General features: G+C 37.8%; 1 protein-coding gene and 1 pseudogene across 3 annotated transcripts; both read right to left on the bottom strand.

Moving 5' to 3' along the window:
- Window positions 1-466: 466 nt before the first annotated feature.
- LOC103703752 (phosphatidylinositol/phosphatidylcholine transfer protein SFH8-like) lies at window positions 467-11275 on the bottom strand. Of its 2 annotated transcripts, none has more exons than XM_008786715.6 (15): window positions 10979-11275; window positions 10779-10884; window positions 9199-9499; window positions 6707-6806; window positions 4723-4989; window positions 4540-4617; window positions 4346-4447; window positions 4216-4265; window positions 4011-4110; window positions 3828-3926; window positions 3621-3737; window positions 2854-2983; window positions 1649-2052; window positions 767-841; window positions 467-667 (listed from the first exon to the last, which is right to left on the bottom strand). In XM_008786715.6, the coding sequence occupies exons 2-15, from the start codon at window positions 10810-10812 to the stop codon at window positions 647-649; spliced, it is 1878 nt and encodes a 625-aa protein (XP_008784937.2). In that variant the 5' UTR covers window positions 10813-10884; window positions 10979-11275; the 3' UTR covers window positions 467-646. The 2 variants fall into 2 exon arrangements, with proteins under 2 accessions (XP_008784937.2, XP_008784939.2); XM_008786717.6 differs by having other exon boundaries at window positions 10779-10895; window positions 10979-11273.
- Window positions 11276-13811: 2536 nt separating this feature from the next.
- LOC103703753 (calreticulin-like) lies at window positions 13812-22204 on the bottom strand (annotated as a pseudogene). The gene is made up of 14 exons (XR_015967589.2): window positions 21952-22204; window positions 19412-19519; window positions 18173-18373; window positions 17701-17959; window positions 17556-17612; window positions 16881-16928; window positions 16691-16777; window positions 16548-16605; window positions 16387-16454; window positions 16197-16292; window positions 16063-16109; window positions 15923-15958; window positions 15773-15835; window positions 13812-14139 (listed from the first exon to the last, which is right to left on the bottom strand). The product of XR_015967589.2 is annotated as a calreticulin-like (transcript).
- Between the last annotated feature and the right edge of the window lie 886 nt (window positions 22205-23090).

The following is a 23090-nucleotide window of genomic DNA, read 5'->3' on the forward strand; positions in this document are numbered from 1 at the left end:
ATAAACGAACTTTTGTTCACCGTCTCCAAGCTACATGTCCTTGTTGAACTCTTGGCATTGAATCAAATTAAAACTTAGTTAATAATCTTAATAAATAACTAATTAATTTCTACCTTCAAAAGGAGGACACAGAAATCATCGTCATCACTTGTAACCTCGCAACGATAGTCTTAGGCATAAAGAATGAGGAAAGACCATTTATACCAATCCTCACAAAATTTATTTTATCAAGTAATGAGGACACTATAAGCCTTCTATTAGTGATGCATCAATATTCCAACAAAAATATTCAGATTTGGTTGGGTAAATACATTAAAAAGAGAGAAATTTTAGTGGATGGTGGGCCTACGGTTGGTGGGGAAGTCGCTTTAGGAAAATATATATTAGTAGCTTATATGGATAGGATCCAGAACAGGTTATATGTTGTAAAAGTACTCAGGATGTGTTCCAACAACAATGCTCAAACTGGCCATCAACCATTGTTAGACAATATGATTTATTTTTATCTGATCATTCATCTCCCTAGAGTCAACTATTGTTATCAGGAAAGGGTTTCTCTGGACAAATACACATCAAAATCATCACTCATCATAAAGTATCAATAGCAGGATGGTCACGGCAAAATGGATCTGTGCACTCTCTTTCTTCAAAAGCAAAATTTCTTCTTCTGCAGAAATATACACATAAACATATTGTTAGACATTCTATCATCAAATTAGAAAACACAAATATCAATGGATGTGGAAGTGAAAAAACAGGGACTGACCCGAAACTTAGCCTCTTCTTGACGGTCCATGTATGCAAGCAGTTCTTCTTGCCTCATAAGAGCTTCATGTAAAGCCTAGAAAGTATATAAAAGAAATGAATACAACAATACAAAAAAGAACCTTATTTTCATGTAAACATATTCAGGCAAATAAGTAGATGCAATACAAGCATAAATGAATAGAAAAAGAAATAAAGCATTTAATACTGCATGTAACATGGCATAAAAGCACAGTTTCAATAGCCCTGTATGGTATATTTGTGCTGTCCAAGAACAGACATAATACAGGGGTGTCCATACCTTATATCATGTCTACCAGTCCACAACAGCAGACTCATTCCTTTGGCTTTGAGCCCTAGCATGTTATTGGGCATGACATGTACCAGAGCATACTATGCCAGCTTGCAATCACACATATGTGACATGCAATTCTTTAATCCTTGCATGGAAGGAAAGAAAACACACAGATGGACTAAGAAGGCTGAACATGTACATACTTCCTCTTGGATCACAAGAAAATAGTCTGCATATAGCTGGCCTAGAAAAGAATTGATCTATCAATTGAGATAGCAATTTGGGCCAATGTAATATCATGGCTGACAAGAAGACTTGGAAGTAGGCAAACTTTATTTTAAATGTAAGGGGAACTTAATAGGGCATTAGCTTTTGATTTGCAACCATTTACGGAATTGGTGTGCTCTGTTACATACAACTGCCACGTTAGGAAAAGAAAAAAAAAATCATTCGGTTGAAAATATATGGCATGCATACATATCCTCTATAACTCTCAGGTGCTCGATATCATGTGGCATGATATATCCTCACAAAAGATGCATCTGTTTGTCAAATCAATTCTGCAGTAAACGAGATGAAAAAGCATACCTTTTTGGTAACTATAAGCTCAGCTTCTAATGCATCTACACGCCGGACAGCAGCATTAAGCAACTCTTCTTTCTCTGAAGGCATTTCAGATGGCTTTGCTTGAAGAATACCAACCTTCTCTTCCAGCTCACACAACCTTTTCAAGACAGATGAAAGGAGGTCTGCCTCAGTGAACCCAGGAGCAGGTGAGGGGGGGCGAAATTCCTCCTTGGGAACAGGGTCTAGACAATATGCAGAATCAAGGTGATCTGGCTCAGAAGTTTTGTCTGGAAGCCTCTTGGTCACACAGCTGGTGAATGAACAAATCAGTGTAAAAAGAGTCATGAAGAAGGCCACAAACAGTGCAATTATCCGAGCTTGAAGTCCTTCAGGAGGCTTATGCATATCCGACAAAGAAAAAGACCCTGCATCAGGGATAATATCCAGCTTAGCTAATGCTACCATCATGTCAGGAAACAAGATAACTGATAAGATCGATAGATAGCAGCACGAAAGGAATATGATCAAACGAGTACTATTAGCAGGATTTGATTGCTTATGCTAGTTATTTGTCCTTCATGCCATTCAAAGTGACTAGATTACACAATTGAAATTTTGAGAAGAGATTGGGACAGTTATATTTAAGTCTACATAAACTATTTTGAAAGTGCTTTATGGCACAGAATTTAGAAAGCTTATTTGGTTGGTATGTGATTACAAATCTTAGATTAAGAGTAGGATGTTAAACACACTGCATGAAATAAAAATTTAAAGAATTTAGCATTCAATATTATTTAAAATTTTGATACCATAAACCAATTGCCAGTAAATTGTGGGTGCACTGACAGAACAATTTCGAAGTTATCCATCACCTCGATACCAATAGGTTTATATTTCATCAAGTTGGAAGCTCTGATTATCGAGAGTAGGTTAAATTTCAAAACTCAAAGATCAAACAGCATTATATGAAATTTAGCATATTATTAAATCTTAACATTAATGCTCCTAAAAGCTCCAGTGCTCCATTGTAGTGGTCATGTAGAAGGAGTTGGAAAATACCATAGAAAAAAGAGGTACATGACAGTTATTGAGCATTAATATACTTAAGATGGATTTTTTTCAGAAAAAAAAGGGAAGGTCTTAGGTTAACTGAATCTTTAGAAACATCAAAAAGGCATAAGCATGACCTCATAACCTATTGATTCCATAAGTTTGGATTTACAAACCTTTAGATGAAGAGAGCTTTTGATTAGAAACTTCTTTCTTCCATCCTGCATCTACAGCCTTATCGACCATTGGGACATGCTCATCATGCTCTGGAAAGCCAGAAAAGCTAGCTGCCTTGACCATTTTTCCCTGCAAGAACACACAATATTTCATCTTAAAGAGATATAAAGTGCATGTGTGTCTCTATGTATGATATATTCCATATTAGTGTTGCTTGGCTCTCATCTTATAGAAATATAAAGTGCATGCGTGTCTCTATATATGTTCCATATAAGTGTTGCTTGGCTCGATTCTTGAAGTTGGATCCATGCCATTATGCATGGACCTGTGTAACCTCATGTCAATCTCCAGCAGTGTTATACTCCTGATCGCATGATTAAAAGGTCTCAGTTTTTGTGTAAAAGCAAATATTTAAGCAACTTGCCCATGGAATTCATTAAAGAAAAAAATTGTGTGGTTGCAAAATTCTAGATTTGTGTGCAACTTTTAGGAAGTCAATACAAATAGTTCAAAGGAAAACCAGATGAGCCCCTCTAAAAGGAAGAAAGATGAGGGCAAAATGTATTCTGGCTATGGCATCTAGGGGTAAACTCTCCATGCATAGTTTCTAATATATAGTGGAAGGCAATGAAAACAGATTAATAGCCTCTGAACCATAAGATAACATATTTAACACACAAAAGTTTCAAACTGTAGCTTCCTCATCTAATTGATAGCAAAAGAAAGCCTTACACCAACTATGCATCTAAGAGGACTTCAAACTTACCTCTTCACGAACAGGAGTTAACAGAGGATGTGAAATATAGCTCCTTGATGCTTTGGGGGAAGTAATGTCTTCAGCTTCTGAGCCAGACTCAGCAGTAGATGTATCACTACCCTTTATCTGGTCCAACAAGAGAACAATTTGGTCTTCTATGGAAAATGGACTAAGTTCGACTCAAATAATTAATACGAAACGGATAAGAAGTCTTACCACTGGGTATCGTGGCTTAGCATAAGCAATGATCTTCCCCTCGCCATTGGAAACTGTGACAATTTGCCTTGCACATTGTGCTTCACCACTGAGGACCATCTGAATTCCCGAAAAAAATCATGGAAATCATAAGCTAATTATGAGAAAAGAAGATGATGAAGAAATTAAGACAATAATAGAAACCTTCAATATATTTGGGTCCTTCCATGGGCCTTTTTCAGATCTAAGGCATCCTCCATATTCTGCACAGGTACAAGTACCACCAAAAAATTCTGGCAACTCGCTAGAGAAAATCCATGATAACATAGAAATTAGGTGGCAGGTTGGTTATGAGCAAATACTTTGATGATAAGCAAATCCTGGATAAAGCAAGAGGCAGAGCACCTACCTGGCATCAATTATGTCTAACAACTTAGTTTGGTACTTGGTTCCAAGAACCTGAAGAAAATTAGAAATAACAAGTTACAATTCCTTAATCTCTAGAGAAAACTTCCACCTTATAACGGAGAATTGCTTACATGAATCTTTGAAGTAGTTTTTGGATCAAGAAAAGATTTCACAGTGTTCCACAGCAGCCTAAAGCCTGGACCAGCATTGATGATGAACATTCGGTGCAGCGTCTGCAAAAACATTGTTTACCATCCTATTCAGGTGTTTTCGTACAGCAATTGGAATCCATTTAGACCACAAAACGTGGACATATGTCACAAACCTCTGGGTAGTTGTCATTGTCAATTTTCTGCAATCGTACAATCAGTTCTCGGGCAGTCTTGCTGAAGTTTTTCAAACTCTACAGGAAGACACATGATATCAAATGAGACATGCACACTTGTTAAAAATTCTAAATACAGAAGGACACAATATTTGCAGTGAGGTCATGATTGAGATAACATACCACACCCTGAACATCCAGAATGGTTGTACTTGAATCAATGTGCTTCTTTGCGGCAAGTGAGCAAGCTGGGAACTTGATCAAAAAGCTCCTCTCAAACTCCCTCACATGGTATCTTAAATACCGATCCATAGACGTCACCTGCATGAGTTTGTTGGGATCGACTTTTCCCAGCCTTTCGATGTAAAGAGGTCTCCCTTCCTTGTCCACACCATGATAACCATGGGGATAATACTGTAGAACTTCATTTAACTCGGTGTACTCAAAATCCTGATGAAATGTTAACTTCAGTTAGACCACGATCAATTTGAAGTAAAAATTATCACAAAACCAAAGATGATTTTATGTGGTATAAGAAGAAAATAAGGTTATTTCTTCATGGACAGGTTCACAATCATGACAGAAGCTCCTTTCCAGGTAGCTCTACCAGGAGCATGTACAAATGCTAGAGCTTGGAGGCAAGATTTGAAAAACCATGATATATGTACCTATGATATTGAACTAAAATCTGTTTTCAGAGAATATGCTTCCATGTTGAATGTATTCTGCATTTCATGCTTGAGATACATGTATAAATCCATGAATGAATGTATGCATGCACACATGCTTGGATGTATGCACGCATGTATGTACAGACATGCTAGTATGTATATAACTAGGTGTATATGTACGAATGTATGCATGTATGTAAGTATGCATGCATGCATGTATGCATATACATGTGTGTACGTGCATGCATGTATGTAAGTATGCATGCATGCATGTATGCATATACATGTGTGTGCGTGCGTGCATGTGTGGGCCATGTGTAGGAGATATTCTCTCCTCATAAGAACATCTACTACTTCTAAGTTTCCTGCCCTAGAATCTAACTGAAATCTCATTAAGATCCATTGGATCAGGATGTCAAAAACAGCATAACTCCTCAGCTTTGCTACAGCATGATATCAACCCCTGTGCCTCCACGAGCCCCTCAAACCCCAGCCCAACCACTTGCAGCCCAATGCCACCGCAACCAACCCATTGGTCTCCACCCTAATCACCTCCATTGTCCATCTCTCTGTTTCCATTGACACCATCAGCATCTCACTTCTTTAATAGTTCCCCTCCTCCCCCCTTCGCCACATGATGCTGCCCCCACTTCCCTCTTCTTCTATAGGCTAACTCTAGCCTCCTTTGCCACCTCTCTGTAGCAACTTGATCATGCCCTCTTCCTGCATGACCCATCTTATTCCTCTCCATTGCCATCTTATCACACTCCCCATGTCCTTAGTCTCCATTTGATCCTCACCCTGCTCTACCTCAACACCACTGCCACCAACATTGCTTGATCTTCAACCCTCGTCAAACACCTATTGACCACTGCTTAAAGCTATTCAACAGCGGCAATCATGATCGAGCGATTAGAATCCCATGTCTAATGTGATGCTCCTCCTGACAATCAAATCATGCGGGATATACATCTGATCCTTGGGTCCCTTTTTTGATGGACAAGATGGTATAGACTTCCATGCCCTTCTAGCAATAGAGATGACTCTAGACTGCCTTCACTGCTTATGACTGACAGGATCCAATGAGCTAGCTCCCATTTGGGGCTGCAAGGAGGCAATGGACTGTGAAAGAGGATCAAAATTCATGGAGGATGGGATAGAATCCAGGAAGGTGGTTGCCATGGGATGCCAACAAGAAGGAGACGGTGGTCAGAGGGAGGAGGGTCAAGGCATCGGGCAGTGAGATAGCTATGGAGAAGAGGGAAACTGGCAGGGGCAGAGATGATGAGATGAGGCTGGCATTTGACACTGTGCTTCTATGCATTTTATAAAGCAAACTAAAAGGTTATTCATTTTTCATGCACCAAATTTAGTAAATTAAAAAGAACTCCAACATTTTTTGCTATCATTATATGTACATTAATGTTTATAAATCTTTCTGATCATCACAATGGGGCTCTTTGATATCATAAGCTAAAGAGGAAAATATCTATTACCTCTACAATAGTATCAACACCATATTCCTTCCTCCACTGAAGCATTTCAGCCCACATGTGCTTCGCTTTTTCAATATCAAACTTCCTTGCTTTCAAAAACCTAGAAGTAAACAAGTTTTTGGCAAATTAGATTAAGATTTAGTTAAATTGCAACAACAAAAGGAAAATCAACTTCCCTCAAAGAAAACACGAAAAACTTAATATAGAATAAGAATCTGAATTTGTGAAGCATGATGTGGTGTAACTTCACCAATATTTACAAAATATACATGATTCAGACTCTTTCTGATCCAGTTCATGCCCAAAAAGAGAGAGACATCTCTATGCACTGGAGAGATTGAGCATGAATTTGAATCTCTGTAAGGACCGAACAGAAGTTTCCAAAAATAATATAAATATATTACAAGCCAATTGGTGTTAGATATAAATTACTACAGTCTAGAAGTAGCTGCTAGAGGTTCCAACTAGAGACAGACCATGTGGTTCGCTAAAAATTCATTTCCCAGTCACTTTAAATGGTCAGAAAATCACCTATCACAGAACAACATATGAAGTAACAAGAATAAAATATGTGCCAAAGAGTGCACAAATGCTGTAATCATTGAAATTTAACTGTTGTGAACAACTAGAAAATGGGTAGAAGCATATAACTGGACCTGCTAGTCAGGGGAATGATAATATTTACTACACGAATCACGATAAAGGACAGAAGTTGATAATATAATGAAAATGAAAGGGCACAAGAACTTAGATTTTTTGAAGGTAATAGAGGCATTTAGTAGCTCGTGATCAATGATTAGATAGGCAGTTGATGTTTTTTACTTTGTGGGCCATGGGAGACTCCACTTGGCAGTTTAAGTTATCTCACTAATTTGGAGCCTATTTTAAATTATGGAAACCATGCAATGCTGGACATCTTGGTCAGAGCTCAACCTATTAAGATGTCTGTGTGTGTGAGATAGAGAAAGAGTTGGCAGGCCCATGGCATCCATTGGCAAAGAGCCTTCATGTAAATACATTTCTCACCAAAAATTTTGGATGAGAAGATTTTATCGGGATTCTTTGCATGTTGGAGCCACCTCTTATGGCCCGCAGTTTACATTGGTGTATTTTCTTGGTTATTGTAAACCATATGATCATATAAATGTATTTACAGGAACACTACTACTATTAAGAAATGAAAGTTCTTGTCATTGATTGGAAAATATAAAGGAGCAACTCCTATGTAATATTGCAGATATTAAAATCTCCCCTTCCCCCTCAATTTTATCTCACTTTGTGATTTTGCTCTACTAAAGCAATATAAAGAGAAGCAAAATGTCTGGACCTGATCTTCTGTTAAAATCCCTGGAAATTTGAATTTTATCTAATAATTTTGCGTGATTACAATTGAAATCTGATAAGTAGATTTCTAGAACCAGATTTTTGAGTCATGATAACTATCACAACAATGCCAAAGCCTGTCTATCAAACCAGAATGTTACCCATATGAGAAAGTAGATTTCATTGAACCATAGTACGCCATACCGTACCAAACCGGATGATACGAAGCATACCATACCATAACGGTTTGGTGCCGTATACAAACCAGTATACGGTACGAAAGGCGTACCAACGCTCGGTATGCCGAACCGGCCTCCATATCGAGCGTACTAACACAGTGACAAGGTGGCACCGGTACAGAGCCCGATATCGAGACGACGAACCTTACATTAAACATTAGCAGGCAAACAAAGTTTATTAAATTGGTACCGGACTTTAAAATTAGGTACTCTTAAATTCTCTGTGTAACCAATATTTAGCATGTAAGCCTAATAAGTTTCTAATTTAAAAATATGCAGATACGTTTAGTCTTTATCAAGCTACTATAACACAAACAAGAGTGCCACTACTAGACTTTGTTTCAGATTCAAAACCAAATACTGTTTTTAAATACAAACATTGATATATCATTCATTAACATGTCAATTAATTGACCAGATAGATCACAAAATACAATACAACATGATTATTGCATATAACATGGAAAAACTAATATAAATCAACCAACATAACCCAGCATTTAGGTGAAAGAGAGTGGAGACGTTAGGCCAGTATCCACCAGGCAATCCACTATTTACCTTCCTTTGTGCAAGGCATACAAGAAGCACGACTAATGGAAAATAAAAAGCACAGAGGCAAGGGTTGTTTAGAGTTTAGGACAAATATGAAGCATGAAGCTGGTGAGCAAATTTAGACACAGTGACATCCTTCAGAATTATATATGGGAACAATGACCAGCAAAAAAGACGTATAAGGTACTGTAGCATTGTAGCATGCAAATGCTTCATGTGAGGTTTATATCTTACACACTAGTCGATCCATTGAAATTAAAAAGATATATCAAATATATAATGGAATCCAAACAACTCCAGGAATATTTGAACATTCCAACAAGCCAGAGATACATAAGATACATCGTCAAAACATTGAAATAAAGGAAACCAAGTTACCTCAGCATCATATGATAATCATCATGCTTTGCAGGTAGCAACTCATCCAAAATTAGTGATTGGCGAAATGCATCAACAGCTTGTAACTCCTCGATATCCCGTATATCCTCGATTGAAACAGAAATAACTCGACTGTCACTTTTTCTCCTGTTCTTTTTCTTTAAAGAACGTCTAAATTTAGTTGATGCATTTAAAGCCTTTTTCTTCAATGATCCTATTCTTGTCCTCCTTTCATCTTCTGAATTCTCAAAATCTGACTTCCGTTCTTTTCGTTCATCATGACTAGAAAAACCCTCAAAACCTGTAACATGATACAAAAGTCATTTGTTGCTCATTGAGTATGATGGACATATCTAAGAAGATATCGACAAACATTTCATATTATGCCACATTATCCTGACCAATATGTATTTCAAAAGGTAAAATATATGAAGAAAGGAAGAAAGAAAGAAAATGTTCTGCCACAAAATAGACAAATTTTATGTATAAATTTTGACAAGCTGCACATGCATTAAAGGAACCAATATACCTAGTCCTTGAGAAGTCAAAGGGTAAAGAATATAGAGATCCGAGAATATATATATATATATATATATTGCATATTGTTGCATATGTTTGAGAGATGTGACGCTGAATGCACAGAACAATATAAAGATGCAAAAATGACCCGCATCTCATAAACTTGAATGAGATTAAATAATAAAGCAAATGATCAGCACCAAATGTCTGATTTAAGCTATACGTGAACTAACTGAACATTTTAAGCTTGACAATATTGGTGAAGGAGAAAGACTGAAAGAGCATAGAGATTTCTAACTAATTTTTTGTTTCTCTTGCATGTGACAGATCCAAACAGATAAAAAAAAAATGAAGAAGAAACAAGAAACCCAGTTCTACAAGATGAAATAAAACTTTCTTGGACAAAATCTTTCTCTTTAGATTCTAAATTTATAAAGCATCCTCGAACAGTGAAAATACAGACACTTCTCTTGGCTGCTTAAAAGACTCAAAAATCAGCACTTCAAAATTCCTTTATGGCAAATCATCTAAATCAAGCATAAGAAAGGACACCCCAGCCTCTAATCATCTAAGATTACCAATGGTCATTTCATGGCATGAGGCACAAATTAATCTCTATGTTTTTTGAAAAGGACCATACCTTCGTCCCAGCAAGGAGATTGTATCAACGGCAATCGCTTGCAACCTCAGATTTAGTTGGTCTGAGGATTGTGAGTAGAATAAAACTAAATTGGCCATAAATTCGATCCCAATTTCAAATGTTTATAGCTGCCTTCTTTTAATGATATAATTAACAAGTAAATTTATCAATGAATGGAGAAATATGAATCCTAAAAGGAAAAAAAAGAGAAGAAAACATATCGCGTTAGAACAACACCGAGGCCAAATTCGACTCATAGAGAAATTCAAATCCTAAATTGATAACCAAACACCAAAGATCCGGTTTTACTAACAAAACTCATACAAATTGCAAGCAATTTCTACGAATCCACCAAATAAAACCAAGAAACGAGAAATTCTTCCAAGCTTCATCCAATTAGCAAAGGTTAGGAGCCACTCACAGGGCCTGGCGAACCGATCGAGCGGCCCCGACATATGCAACGTGCGATCCGACCACGAGAGGAGTCAACAAACTCCGATGCCCGAGAGCAACAAAATCAGAATCCCCTGGAAAGAAGCTGCATTCCGATCAGAAACCCTGGAGAAACCCTAGACGCCGCTGGATCGGCCCCAAAACCCAACAAGATTCGGATCGGAGTACCTCGAAAGGATCGGCACGGCGTTACGGATCCAGCGGGTGGGAAGGCGAAGGAGATCGGGCGGCTGGCGGCGGCGGGTTTGGGCGGAGGATTTCGAGGGCGAGCTGACGAAGGATAGAGAGAATAGAGTTGGGAGAGAGGAAGGGGAACCAAGGAATTGGAGAAGAAAAGAGATGGTATAAAAGTATCGCCGATTCCAGGGCAGAGAAATCGGGGCGAGGTTTCTTAATCTTTTTTGTTTTTTCTTTCCAGTTTTTAACTCGCCGTTCGTATAAAAAAAAAAAAAAACCCCTCACCTTGAAGAGTGGAGAGTTGGCAGGCGAGAAGGAACCACCAGGAAGAAATGCCACGTGGCTATGAACCGTTCGAAAGGTGGGCGGGGCCCGGGAGACGGCGAAGCAAAGTACGATCGTTTTAACAGTTTTTTTTTCGTTTAAAATATTTTATACGTAGGAGTGCGTCGCGAGCGAGGAGAAGGAGATTACAAGAGGACGAATCGCATCCATTGGGCTTTTTTTTTTCTTTTTTTTTTCAAAGCTTTTGCTAAGGGAGTGCTTTTTTTCTAATAAAAAAGCATCCTACCACAATCATTTTTATACCCATATATCTCACTACAATTATCCAGGCGCCTGCAATCCTGGAAAGCTCTCCCAAGGCTTGCAGCTGCTAGCCAAAAAATCTTCCTATTACGATATTTATAATTGATGAAACCAAAACTATCTTTTGAACATCCCTTTATCTTGTATACGTCCAAATATATTTATATTCGATGTTTATAATCAATTCCAAAATTATAGACGGTCAGAAGACATTGTTGAAAGATCAGTCCACCCAATAATCAATTCGATGTTTGCTGACTTCAACTTAAAATCTGCAAAAATAAAACATGTCTCCTCCGGGCTCCTATTTCAAAAGAAATAGGAGACCGAAAGCAGAGCCCCACCTTCTTCGCACGGAGGCTCCTCAGCTTCCTCCAGCTAGCTCCGGCTGACCTCTCTTTTCCTGCCTCTCCCTCTCTCTCTCTCCCTTTCCTGCTCTTTCTCTTTTTTTCTCTCTCTCGTTCTCCCTCTCCCTTGCTTCTACTACGTCGATACTGGGTCAGCAGAGCACGACGTAAGGCTGTACCGACTTGTGCCACCGGGCAACTAGTACGGGCTCGGTACAAGCACAACAAATCTTGATCACTACGTTATGGAATCAATTAAAGTGAAGAAACTAATGGTTGCTTAATAGTTTGCAAGACTTAATGTGCTAAAATCTGGTGAAAATTGGCGAAGCCCAACTTTCACCGCTACTCAAAATCAAGAGACATCCGTTCCATGGATGTCAAAGCCTTTTCTTTCCTTTTTTTTTCCTGCAAAAAAGTATGAATCCCCAATGTTTAATCTATCTAATGCTAAGATGTTTTTTTTTTGGTATAATTAAGTTGACCATGGGAGAGTCTCCTTTTAGCTGCGATGAGCCGGTGATCGCTGGAGCGGTCCTAAGACCATGCCCAGACCTGGACTTCTTTCGTAGATAAAACACCTAGTCAAGGTTGGCTACTTATTTCTACCAGAAAAAAGGGAAAAAAAGTTGGCTACGTACTATGCTAGCTTATTATATGGTCTAAGTAATGAGCACAAGAAGCATGGTGTTCGACAGGTACGATATAGAAATGGTTGGTTCATCCAACGGGTGACTTTCCGCTCCTTAGACACCAGTTCTGCAGTCCCCGTGCTATTAATTATTTATGTCGGCCTCGGACCTCATGAGAAATGGACCGTTTCAAAATGTCGGATTACTTCCTCCTTACGTTCTCCCCGTGACAGGTAACGTCCTAAACACGGCGAACTGGAAATTATATAGAAATGCATGGAATTTATTCTGTGGGGACGACTGATGGCATGACCATAGCCAATGATTTAGCCAAATATTTTAACTTGTATCCCCTATCATGATTAACGCCAATGATTTAGCCAAATATTTTAACTTGTATCCCCGATCATGATCAAACATAAACTTGAGGTTTATTCCTACGAGCATGACCGCAGGAAGAGCACAATGACGTTCCGTTCTTTTCAGTCAAAACAAGTACCGATCTCATGCATCCACTGTCGAGTTGGTCGATTATGAAAACCAATCATCTCATTAGAATTAGTTTGCTCTAGTTATAGCAATTTGTTGACGAAACCAGGTGGGATAAAGTATAAACCAGCAATGGAGAACGGCTGTGAAGGGAGAGAGGGAGGGAGGGAGCGCAAGAGGAGGGCAGAATGCGAGGGTAGGGCCTCGCTCCCGGCAGAATTTTTTTTTTTTCCTTTTTTTTTGCTAGGAAATAATCTCTTTTTTTTAAAAAAAAAATAATAATCTCGCTGGGAGCGGCCGCATGACTCCTGCGCTCTCCCGTCTCCAGGCCCTGAAACACTCCACGCGCTCTCCCGCGTGACTCCTGCGCATGACTCCACGCGCTCTCCCGCGTGACTCCTGCGCACGACTCCCTCTCTCTTTCTTTCCTGCAGGGGTCCGGCCACCCTTTCGATGGGCCAAGCACCAGATGAAATGAAAGAGTGACCTGCTACACCCACCCCCTGCCAACCCAACTTTTGTAGTACAGGTCACTACTTCTTGCGGTCTATATTCCAGCTAAAGTTTTGTAGTGCAGCAGCCATCCCCACATCAACAACTTTAAAGTTGGCAGCAATGCTGCAGAAAAACAACAGTGACGACGTGCATCTACTGCAGTACATGTTCCATGCTTATTTACTTCGCACTAGTCAACTATTTTTTCTATTAGCAGTGCAGAGATCACGCAGCTGCGCTGGCAAACTTGATGTCCGAGACACAAATACCATATACCCCTAAAAGATACTGCTGATTCTTGTCCCACTTTTGGAACCAACAAAAACTTGAGTCTGAGATACAATTCAAACAAGCGTTCATTAAATGAACAGCTATGGCTTCCTGTAGCACATCTAACAGGTCGTGACAGTGGAGAGTACAGAATTTAGCTTTGGGAACTCGCCAGCAGAGTATATGGCTAATCTAAACAAATCAGCTACCCGGCAGCACATCCATCACAAAGATAGTGCTGACAAGATCAGTCTCTTCTAATGATAGCTAATACAACTGTTGCTGCAAAAAAACCTGGCCTCCAGGATACCAGCTGCTCTTAAAGTTCATCCTGAAAAACACATTAAAAAAGAAGAAAAGTTATTGCAAGAAAGAGCAATTATAACATACACAACTATGTCAAGGAGATGATTAATTATAAATTTGACAATATACCAGGCTTACAGCAGGCACTAGCTATAATACAGCAGTGATACAACCGTGACTTGCTGCTCATTTATGAATGATATAAATAAAAAAATATTTCCTGAACTGATAATTGAATTGCAATGCCAAGAAAATGCCATGATTACTATTTTCGGTTGTACTGATGACTAGAAATTAACCTACTCAGGTTTTTCTGTTAAATGAACAGACAGCTTAGATGAATGGAGAATGTTGGATACACACAACAGTGGTTTCTAAGTTTCTGCTTAGCCATATGACATTGAGACAAAGGAAAATTTTCAGAAGTCAACAAAAATTGCACACAATGGACCCAGCAAAGTCAATCAGCAGAGATCAGAACCTGGATAAAGACTATTTATTATTGTTAACTCTTTGATCCCCCTTAGTTTGGAGGATGTTTACCAAGAATTTTGATGTTCCAATACCTCAAGCCTTTCTTCTTCAAAACTGAAATTTTAGATGTTCAAGTAATCCTCCCAAAAGGGATAGAGTTAACAATGCTTAGTTGGAGATCAATAAAGGTGAAGACTAAACTAACAGAAAATTTCTCCTTCCCATCTTCTCATTCTATCACTGCCAATTTTGTTGTCTTATACCCCTAATAACTGGCTGATGAACAAATATCTCAGCAATCTTGGTGGGTGGCTAATACCAAGAGGAACCAAGATTCCAGAGATCTCGGCCAATATGTAGGACCTGTTTGGATGCCAGAGCATCTTATCAGCCGATAAGATATATTTAATCTATAGATGGCCAAAAAAAAAGAAGTTCAAGGGAGGGGGTATTTAACCATAATAGGAAAATGTGATTCATAGTTGTTGGTAAAAGGAACATCATCTTTAATAGGAATGTAGCATCCTGATTTTTTTAGGACTCTATAATCTGCAAACTACCAACTGCCTTGATCCTTCTGTACCATGGCTACTTCTCTCCCTTACATATTCAGTTGCATGGGGGGCCTTATCCTGGAATAATTGGTCTGAGCATCCAAATAGCACCATAATGACCAAGATCAAAATATCGGGCTTACATGTGTGTACATCTATTTAGATTGCTAAAGGCCTATGTTTAATATTCAGTGATTCAGAGAAACATTTAAGACCGTAAAAAGAAAGATCAGATGACTTATACTATTATATCGTATCAGCCAATCTCTGTATACGTCATGTATATTGGCCAATATAATCAATGAGATCTCAACCAACATTACAATCTTGCTAATTGATAATTTGGCGAAAGACAGGCACATGTATGATTCTTCTAGCAGTTTATTCCAAATGCCATCTACTTATGCGAAAATTTCCCAGTTTCTCAGAATTGATATACATGGAAAGGAAAACAAGCTCAAATTTATTGTCTTGTGTGTCCGCACACAGATGTGAGCTGCAACTTATGAGAACACTGTATGATGAAATTACAGACATGATACATGCACAAATAAAGAAACCAAAAGGCCTTCCCTTTTTTAATTTTTGGGTTTGTGTGTTGATAAGGGGAGAGAGGTGCAGGAAACGTACATGCAAACTTGCATCATCTTCCTCTTCCTCGACAATGTCATCTGCATCATCCTCTTTCTCATCCTACAATGAAGAAGGGTTTATATAGTACCGTATATATATGTAGATAGCAAGATCTTTTCGGACAAGACTGCATTGTTAGAAACTCACATCAGATTCGTCAATGTCACTCCTGTCATCTTCCTCCTGTTGAGTAAATGGCAGTTCAACAAATTAAAAGTTGGTAAATTAAACGATGACATATTTTAACAAATGCCAGAAAAGCAAAAATATCTTAGCTACATATATACCTCATCTTCTCTCTTCTCTGCTTCATCAAAAGCTGCCTTTTTTCAGCCTGTAAGTGTGCAAAAAATTGCATAAGAAAAGGCTCAAATAAATAGAAGAATCAATAATTGCAATTAGGACAGAATCCATAGCATACATCTTTGTGTTTTCCCCATGTTTCCTCTGCAAACTTCTTTGCATATTCAGGGTCATCACATATCAAAATGTTGTCAAATAAAGTTCCTGATTTGACCTGAAACGTCAAAACATTCATTAAGGAAAAAAAACAAAATAAGTGCTAAATATTTGTTTGTAGATAAAATGCAATTACTATAAGGTAAGTTTACCTGCCATAATTCAATTGCCACATATTTCAGATTGGGGAAAACATAGAGGTCAGGATTGTCTTGGAAATCTGTCAAACATTTCCACACAGTTCCCTGTAATTAATATGAAAGCAACAATGCAACTTTTAGGCCCGAGAAGATTTCAGGAACAAAGAAATGACCTGGATTGTCAATCATTGGTGCCTTCCACTTGCCCTTGAAATTAGGGTTCTTGAGTTTCTGAAAATGTATGACAAAAAGTAATAAAAAAAACTTATAGCATGAAACTCAATCAACAAAAGTGATTTTTTTTCTTGTTTTGTACCTTCTGTTCCCATGGACCCTTGTACTCAGGATTTGGAATGGTTGGGGCAGTCCATTCACCATCTTCTCCATCATCCCAGTCCTCTGGCTGTATATCGAATTATTCATTATGTGAAAATCATGATGTGCCGATTTTAGTACGTATCTATTTTAAGAAATAAAATTATATACAGAGTGAAATCAGTAAGTACCTTCTTGGCATCAGGATCAGGTATTTCTTTTGGGATATCATCATAACCCTGTTATATGGCAAAATAGATTATCAGATAACAACAAAACCTGCCACAAAATTTAACTTGAAAGATGCTCAATAGCAGGCATTACAATGACTTGTATACACATGAGTTTCCATGATTGAAATGGATATTTTTTTGGGAAATTTGACAAAGATTTTGCAAGAGGAGCAAACAATTTCTATAATGTAGGCATAAAGAGGGAATTGCAACAACAATTAGGAAATATCAAAAATAAGATCTACATATTTTGAAAATCTAACAGCAACTCTATAAGGGCGCACTTTTGTTTCATTAAACCATGATTCAATCTGAGTTATATACTTCTAGTTAAATTGATGCATAACCATCTGCTCAGTAGATAGTTTGACAGTGGATATACTCCAGCCGATGCCATCAGGAAACTACATATGATGCATATTGAACATCCATCATGTTGTCAGCATATGAAATTCACAGAATCTCCTGGATAAGTCAGGAGTCCTGATAAATATGACTACATAAACTATCTAATGTCATGCAATCAGTGTCAGAAACAGAGCCCATACAACTGTACAAGACAAAATGCAATATTATCTGTAAAGGTGACGTGGTAACATGCAAATACTAAAGTTTGCAGTGTGCAATATATACCTCAGGTTTTTTGTCCTCAGGGTCTGGTATATATTCCAGATCATCCCAATCTTCTGGCTGTAATTTGGCAACAAAATAGACTTTCATGAGAAGACAACAGAGATGCTAGCATCCAGATTTTAACTAAATTGTCTTGTATTTTGACCTTCTTGGCTTCAGGATCCTTTATTTTCTTTGGGCGGAGCAGGTCCCAGTCAGAGTAAAGGCTCCCGGATTGTTTCTCATTGCTGTCAATCAGTATGCTGTATGTATTATCAGGACGGATGATGAAAGTGTAAACATGGGTTAGCTGATCTGTTTCACAGGGAACATCCTTTTTTATCAAGTGGTTTTTTCCATCACGAGTCAGTATAGCATGGATTTTCTTTGTGGTGTAACCACAGATATCTGGTCCAAACATTATGCTGCAGAGGACAATGTAACAAGCAATGGAAGCTTAATAAAATCGAAATTTAGACAATGTGACAAGCAATAGAAGCTTGATAAAATCAAAATATGATAGAAAACCTTTAAAATCAAACTCATCAAGCAAGAGGCATATTGGCAGTTGCTTTGTGTAAGCAAAGACAAACCAATGTTAAATTAGTGAAATAGAATGAACAAGGTTCCATGGTTACCTATAAGGTGTTTCACCTCCAAACTTTTTCTGATCGACCTCACCACTAAGCAACTTCATATATCCACCACCGCAGTCAAGCTTTTGCTCGTGCTTTACTGAAAATTGAAAAACCAGTGTCTTGTCCTTGTTACTGAACCCCGGAAACTTTGCACTTTTGCAGAGATGGCAAAAAACCTAAAATCTGGATAAGTCTGGATACCTGTGAACATGAAAATAATCCACTATATTCAAAAGTTCACAAACTTCTTTTTTATTTAAAATATAGAATAAGGCTGGAAATGGTTCAGCTTGAGTGAAAGAAATCCATAGTTCCCAATAAGCCCAGCCTTAATCAATATAAAATCAGGTCCACGGGCCAATATTCAACACTAATTGTCAGTCAATCAAATACATTCACATATGCTGAGACAAAAGCCAATAGTCTCTTCTTGGAGGAATATGCTGGGTTAGTATATTTATTTTCAACAAACAACAACACTTTTCAAAAACCAATGATAGATATATGGTACCTCATCCTGCATGTTTGTGAAAGAATTAGTTGTACTAAAGAAGTTCATATCTCACAAATGATAGAAGTCCTCATAGAAAAAGTTGTTTAAGTTGGAAAAGCCCAATATCAGCATATGGGAAATATATGCCTACTGAGAATGGGAATAACTTCAACACAAAACATATAAAGGAAATTATATTGCACTATGTATTACTAGGTAAAAATAAATAACTAGCCAGAAATTTATCCTTCTAGTTTTTTTTTTAAAAAAAAAAAAAATCATACATATCATTTGAGTTAGCAAAAAAACTAGAAGAAAAAAATACCAGAAAGTACGAGCAACAAAAAATCGTTCACCAATTATTGCTTAAACTATGGAATCAACAGTATAGCCAACTATGAAAGATGAGATCATATACATTTTGCTTTCTAATTAGAAATCACCATTGTTGAGTAAATTTGTCTTCTTTTTTTCTGAGGAATGAATGAACTTTCGTATACCCGGATCAACTCTAAAATCTTGTTCCAAAAGCACCTAGTGGTTAGCACTTTTCAAGCTGATGCAAAAAAATGGCATATAATGATTAGAAACAAAATTACTTGCATGCTCCACATGAAATATGATGACTAATCAAAGTAACATGAAAAGTTAAGGCTTCATACATCAAAATAAAATAAAATAAAATAAAAATACAAAATAAAATAAAAATAAAATGACAAAAGAGGAAAAGTAAAAAGAAAGAATACCCCTGTCTTTTGGATCACCACGCCACTTTCCAGATGTGTGGTTCCAATCTCCGGCCATGTTTTCATCTTCCTTCCAATCAGACTTCACCCAGCGATCCTCCCATCCATCTTAACCACTCATGAGATTAATCAATCGGCAATAAAATCATCAGATACAAAATGATCACATTCTAAAAAAAAAAATTGTATAATTATGCTTAGATGAACAAAAAGAATTTAGACAGGACACCCAGAATTCATCACAGCAATGTAAGTCTGCCCATGAATAAAGAAAAAAGGCTATTTTTTCTTATGCCTTTTTTTCAGTTTCCACAAGTTAATGGCGTACTCTAGTTTCCAAGTTGTGTTGAAATGAATCTGTTACCTATGTGCATCATCCTTGAAAATAATAGATGCCAAAGGTTATGGCTCAAGGCTCCTCATAATACAAGTCTAGATCATGTCCATTATGATCAAAACGCATAGGTTAAAGGCCAGAACAGATGCTGATATGTCCAGGGTGAATATAAAAATTAGAAATCAATAGCTTAAGAGAACCAAATAATACACTTTGGATTTATTAATCTACCGTTCTGAATTGCCCGCTCTGTCCCTCTCTCGGCCTCCCTCCCTCACTTCCTCTCCCTCTCCCACTCTCCCTCCCTCACTTCCTCTCCCTCTCCCTCTCTCTCCCTCCCTCTCTCTCTAAAAAAAAAAAAATTCTACAAAAAAAAGGGCATAGCCCCTATTTAACTCCGTCCCTATTTTTGTGCGCCCGGAAGAGATGGGGATTGAAAAGCTCTCTCTCTCTCTCTCTCTCTCTCTCTCTCTCCCCCTCCCTCGCCAGCTCAAACTGCATCGAAACGGAATAATACGGTATTATATTGTACCACCGGGCAACCAGTATGGGTTCTAGTACCGACACAGTATATCTTGATTAATCATAAGTTAACTTGAACTCATTTTTCTCTCACAATCTCACCTCATCCTGATTGTGGCTGTTTGATATGCATAACTTAACACCATAAAATAATAAAATTATATGCTCACTGCATCATTCTTTTCATTATAAATGCAACACATTCTACCAAATCAATGTTGAATCTTGCTAAACTGATTCAAGCCATTGTTTCTTGATATCAAGTAAAATAGTCTCCTAGACCTACAGAAGCTTTGACTAAATGAGCATTCCTATAAATAGTATAGACTTGATTCCATACCTGGTGCAGCTTTTTTCAAGCAAAATGTCATTAAGTTGAGATGCACAAGACCCATTGTTTCCACAGCAATTCCAACAATACAAATCCTACTTATTCACATGTAAAACATAAAATTTGCATGATATGATCCATGACTTCCAACCAAAACAGATCAAATGCTTCCATAAATAATAAAAAAAACAGATCAAATTCAGTCACAAATGATCCCTTGAAAAACAATAACTATTTTCATATTTTAATCAATGTTTAGCTCGGATTCCTTTCTCAGCCATGTAGTATTAGTCAAGGCTGTTAGAGCTGCATCACTCCATTATCTAAAGCAACTGAATTTACCAAAACACATGTGAAAGTAGGGCACATTATAAGAAGTATTACCTGCATCCTTCTTATCATAAGATTGAATCCATTTTATCCTAGCTTTTCTCTACGTTCTGGCAGTGAATAAGTAGTCAGATCTTTTGCCATTCAGACCTGATTTGTTTCTAAGAGTTATTGCCGTGTTAATTTCCGCATTCCTCTAAAGCCATGACATATTATGATACCTAGTAAATCAGGATGATCGTGATCCATTAAAGGTCCAATGCGTTCCTCACCCACTTATCCATAGAAAAGCACAATATATAATTTATTAGACATACTGAGTTCAACAGCAATTACAATATCAAAACCATTCTAATTCACAATTAAAGCATAAAAGTTCATAATAAGCTATGATCGTAGCACATCAAATGCAACCACTAACGAGTCCTTAAAGAAACACGGAACTACAAAACATTCAATATTACCCCAGAATCACAGAACGTGATTCATTTCCAAGAAACGTCAACCGGAAATATCAAAACGGCTCATAAAACCCTACAATGCCGCACTCAAAACTTCACGGATTGTTCATAGAACTTCATTACTACTCCAATAAGCACTTCTTCACAACCTACGCTCAAAGCGCAACACTCACGCAAGAGAATCGGCGATTACTGGCGTGTCCCTAAAGAACCAGAAAGCACAAAACGCTCAAGATCATCCCAGAACCGCAGAAAAATGTTTCAAGAATCGATCTCTTCCGTTAATTTTCCAAGATCGGACACTAAAACGGTCGCAAGAACGAGAGGGATCTGATTCAATCCAGCTTCACCAAGATCGATCTATCCGACAAGACCGATCCGAGAAACAGATCAGATCTATCAAGAAACCGCGGATCCATCGGTTAAACACGTCGTCGCAGAGATCAATAACGAATTCGGGAAAACAAGAAGCGAAACGAGATCAATGAGGGCAGAGATAAGATAAAGTGAGAGCAAAGGATCGGAGATGGAGAGGGAGTGGGGGTTGGATGGAGGGTACCATCGAAGCGCTCTTCGAAGAAGACTTTGGCGGAGGCGACGCAAAGGAGGGCGAGAAGAGTGCAGAGGCGATGGAGACGAATCCCCTCCATTTTCTTTGCGGCGTAGCGCGAGAGAGCGCTGCGTACTGGGTGGGAGCAGACCGGCGCCAGGAAGTGGCAATTATATGGGCCCCGCGAGTGAGGCTGACTCTCGTTACGCTGCCCCTGCCGATTAGCTTTACAGTAAAATGCTCCGCTCCAATTACCGTAGAAGTTGCTACGCAACCATTCATTGCTATCGACATACCATGATACCAAGCCTCGACGCGCAACACGACAAGAGCTTTATTCCAATCATAGCGCAAAATTAGCAGGAGAATTTGATGGATTCCTATGAGTCTGTCAAGAAATATTATTTTTTTAAAAAATAAATAATTTGTATATGGTATATATTGGTTTTCTTTGCATGCAGTCTTAAATCTTGTTTGGCATCGATGTTGTTTGCATATATATTTTTTACAAATAAGTGAAATATTATATAAAGATTGGCATTGAAGATAGAATTTGTATAATTTTTTTCCTATCCCTTGCTTTTATTTTTAATCTCTTTTGAAAACAGTAAATGTTTGTTTTTGGTAGCTCTAAAAAATTTACAGGCAATTTTCAAAACAAAAGGATCTTATCATTCATGTTGATAAATCCATTTTCTTCTTGGTTCTTGAAAATAAAAATAGAAAACAAATGCAATACCAAACAAGCTCTTAACTATTGAAAGTGAGTATAGGATAAGGGTTAACATGTAGGTTAATATATATCTATGACGGTTGGCTGTGGGAGAGACTCAAAGAATTTGCACGTTAGTAGCAGAGATAAAAACTCGAAGTAAATATTTGTTAAAAAAATAAGTTTACAAGAAAATTTTTCATTCTAAAAGCAAAAAAAAATTGCTCGTTCTCTGATTCTTGGACTTGTCATATAATTTTTTTTAGAGCAGGTAATGGTTTGTTCTGGTGAATTGTTATTGATTTTAATTTTTACTTTCTTTATTTCAACCTCCCACCGATATATAATCTTTTGCATGATTGCACAAGTTGGAATATTGGTTTTAAACAAAGTTACTGTTCTATTTGCCATGGCATTTTAGAATAGAGTAGCATAA

The sequence above is a fragment of the Phoenix dactylifera genome, chromosome 7 (assembly GCF_051530095.1).
Source record: "Phoenix dactylifera cultivar Ajwa chromosome 7, Ajwa_hap1_PhDact_Kaust_v1.1, whole genome shotgun sequence".
NCBI lineage: Eukaryota > Viridiplantae > Streptophyta > Magnoliopsida > Arecales > Arecaceae > Phoenix > Phoenix dactylifera.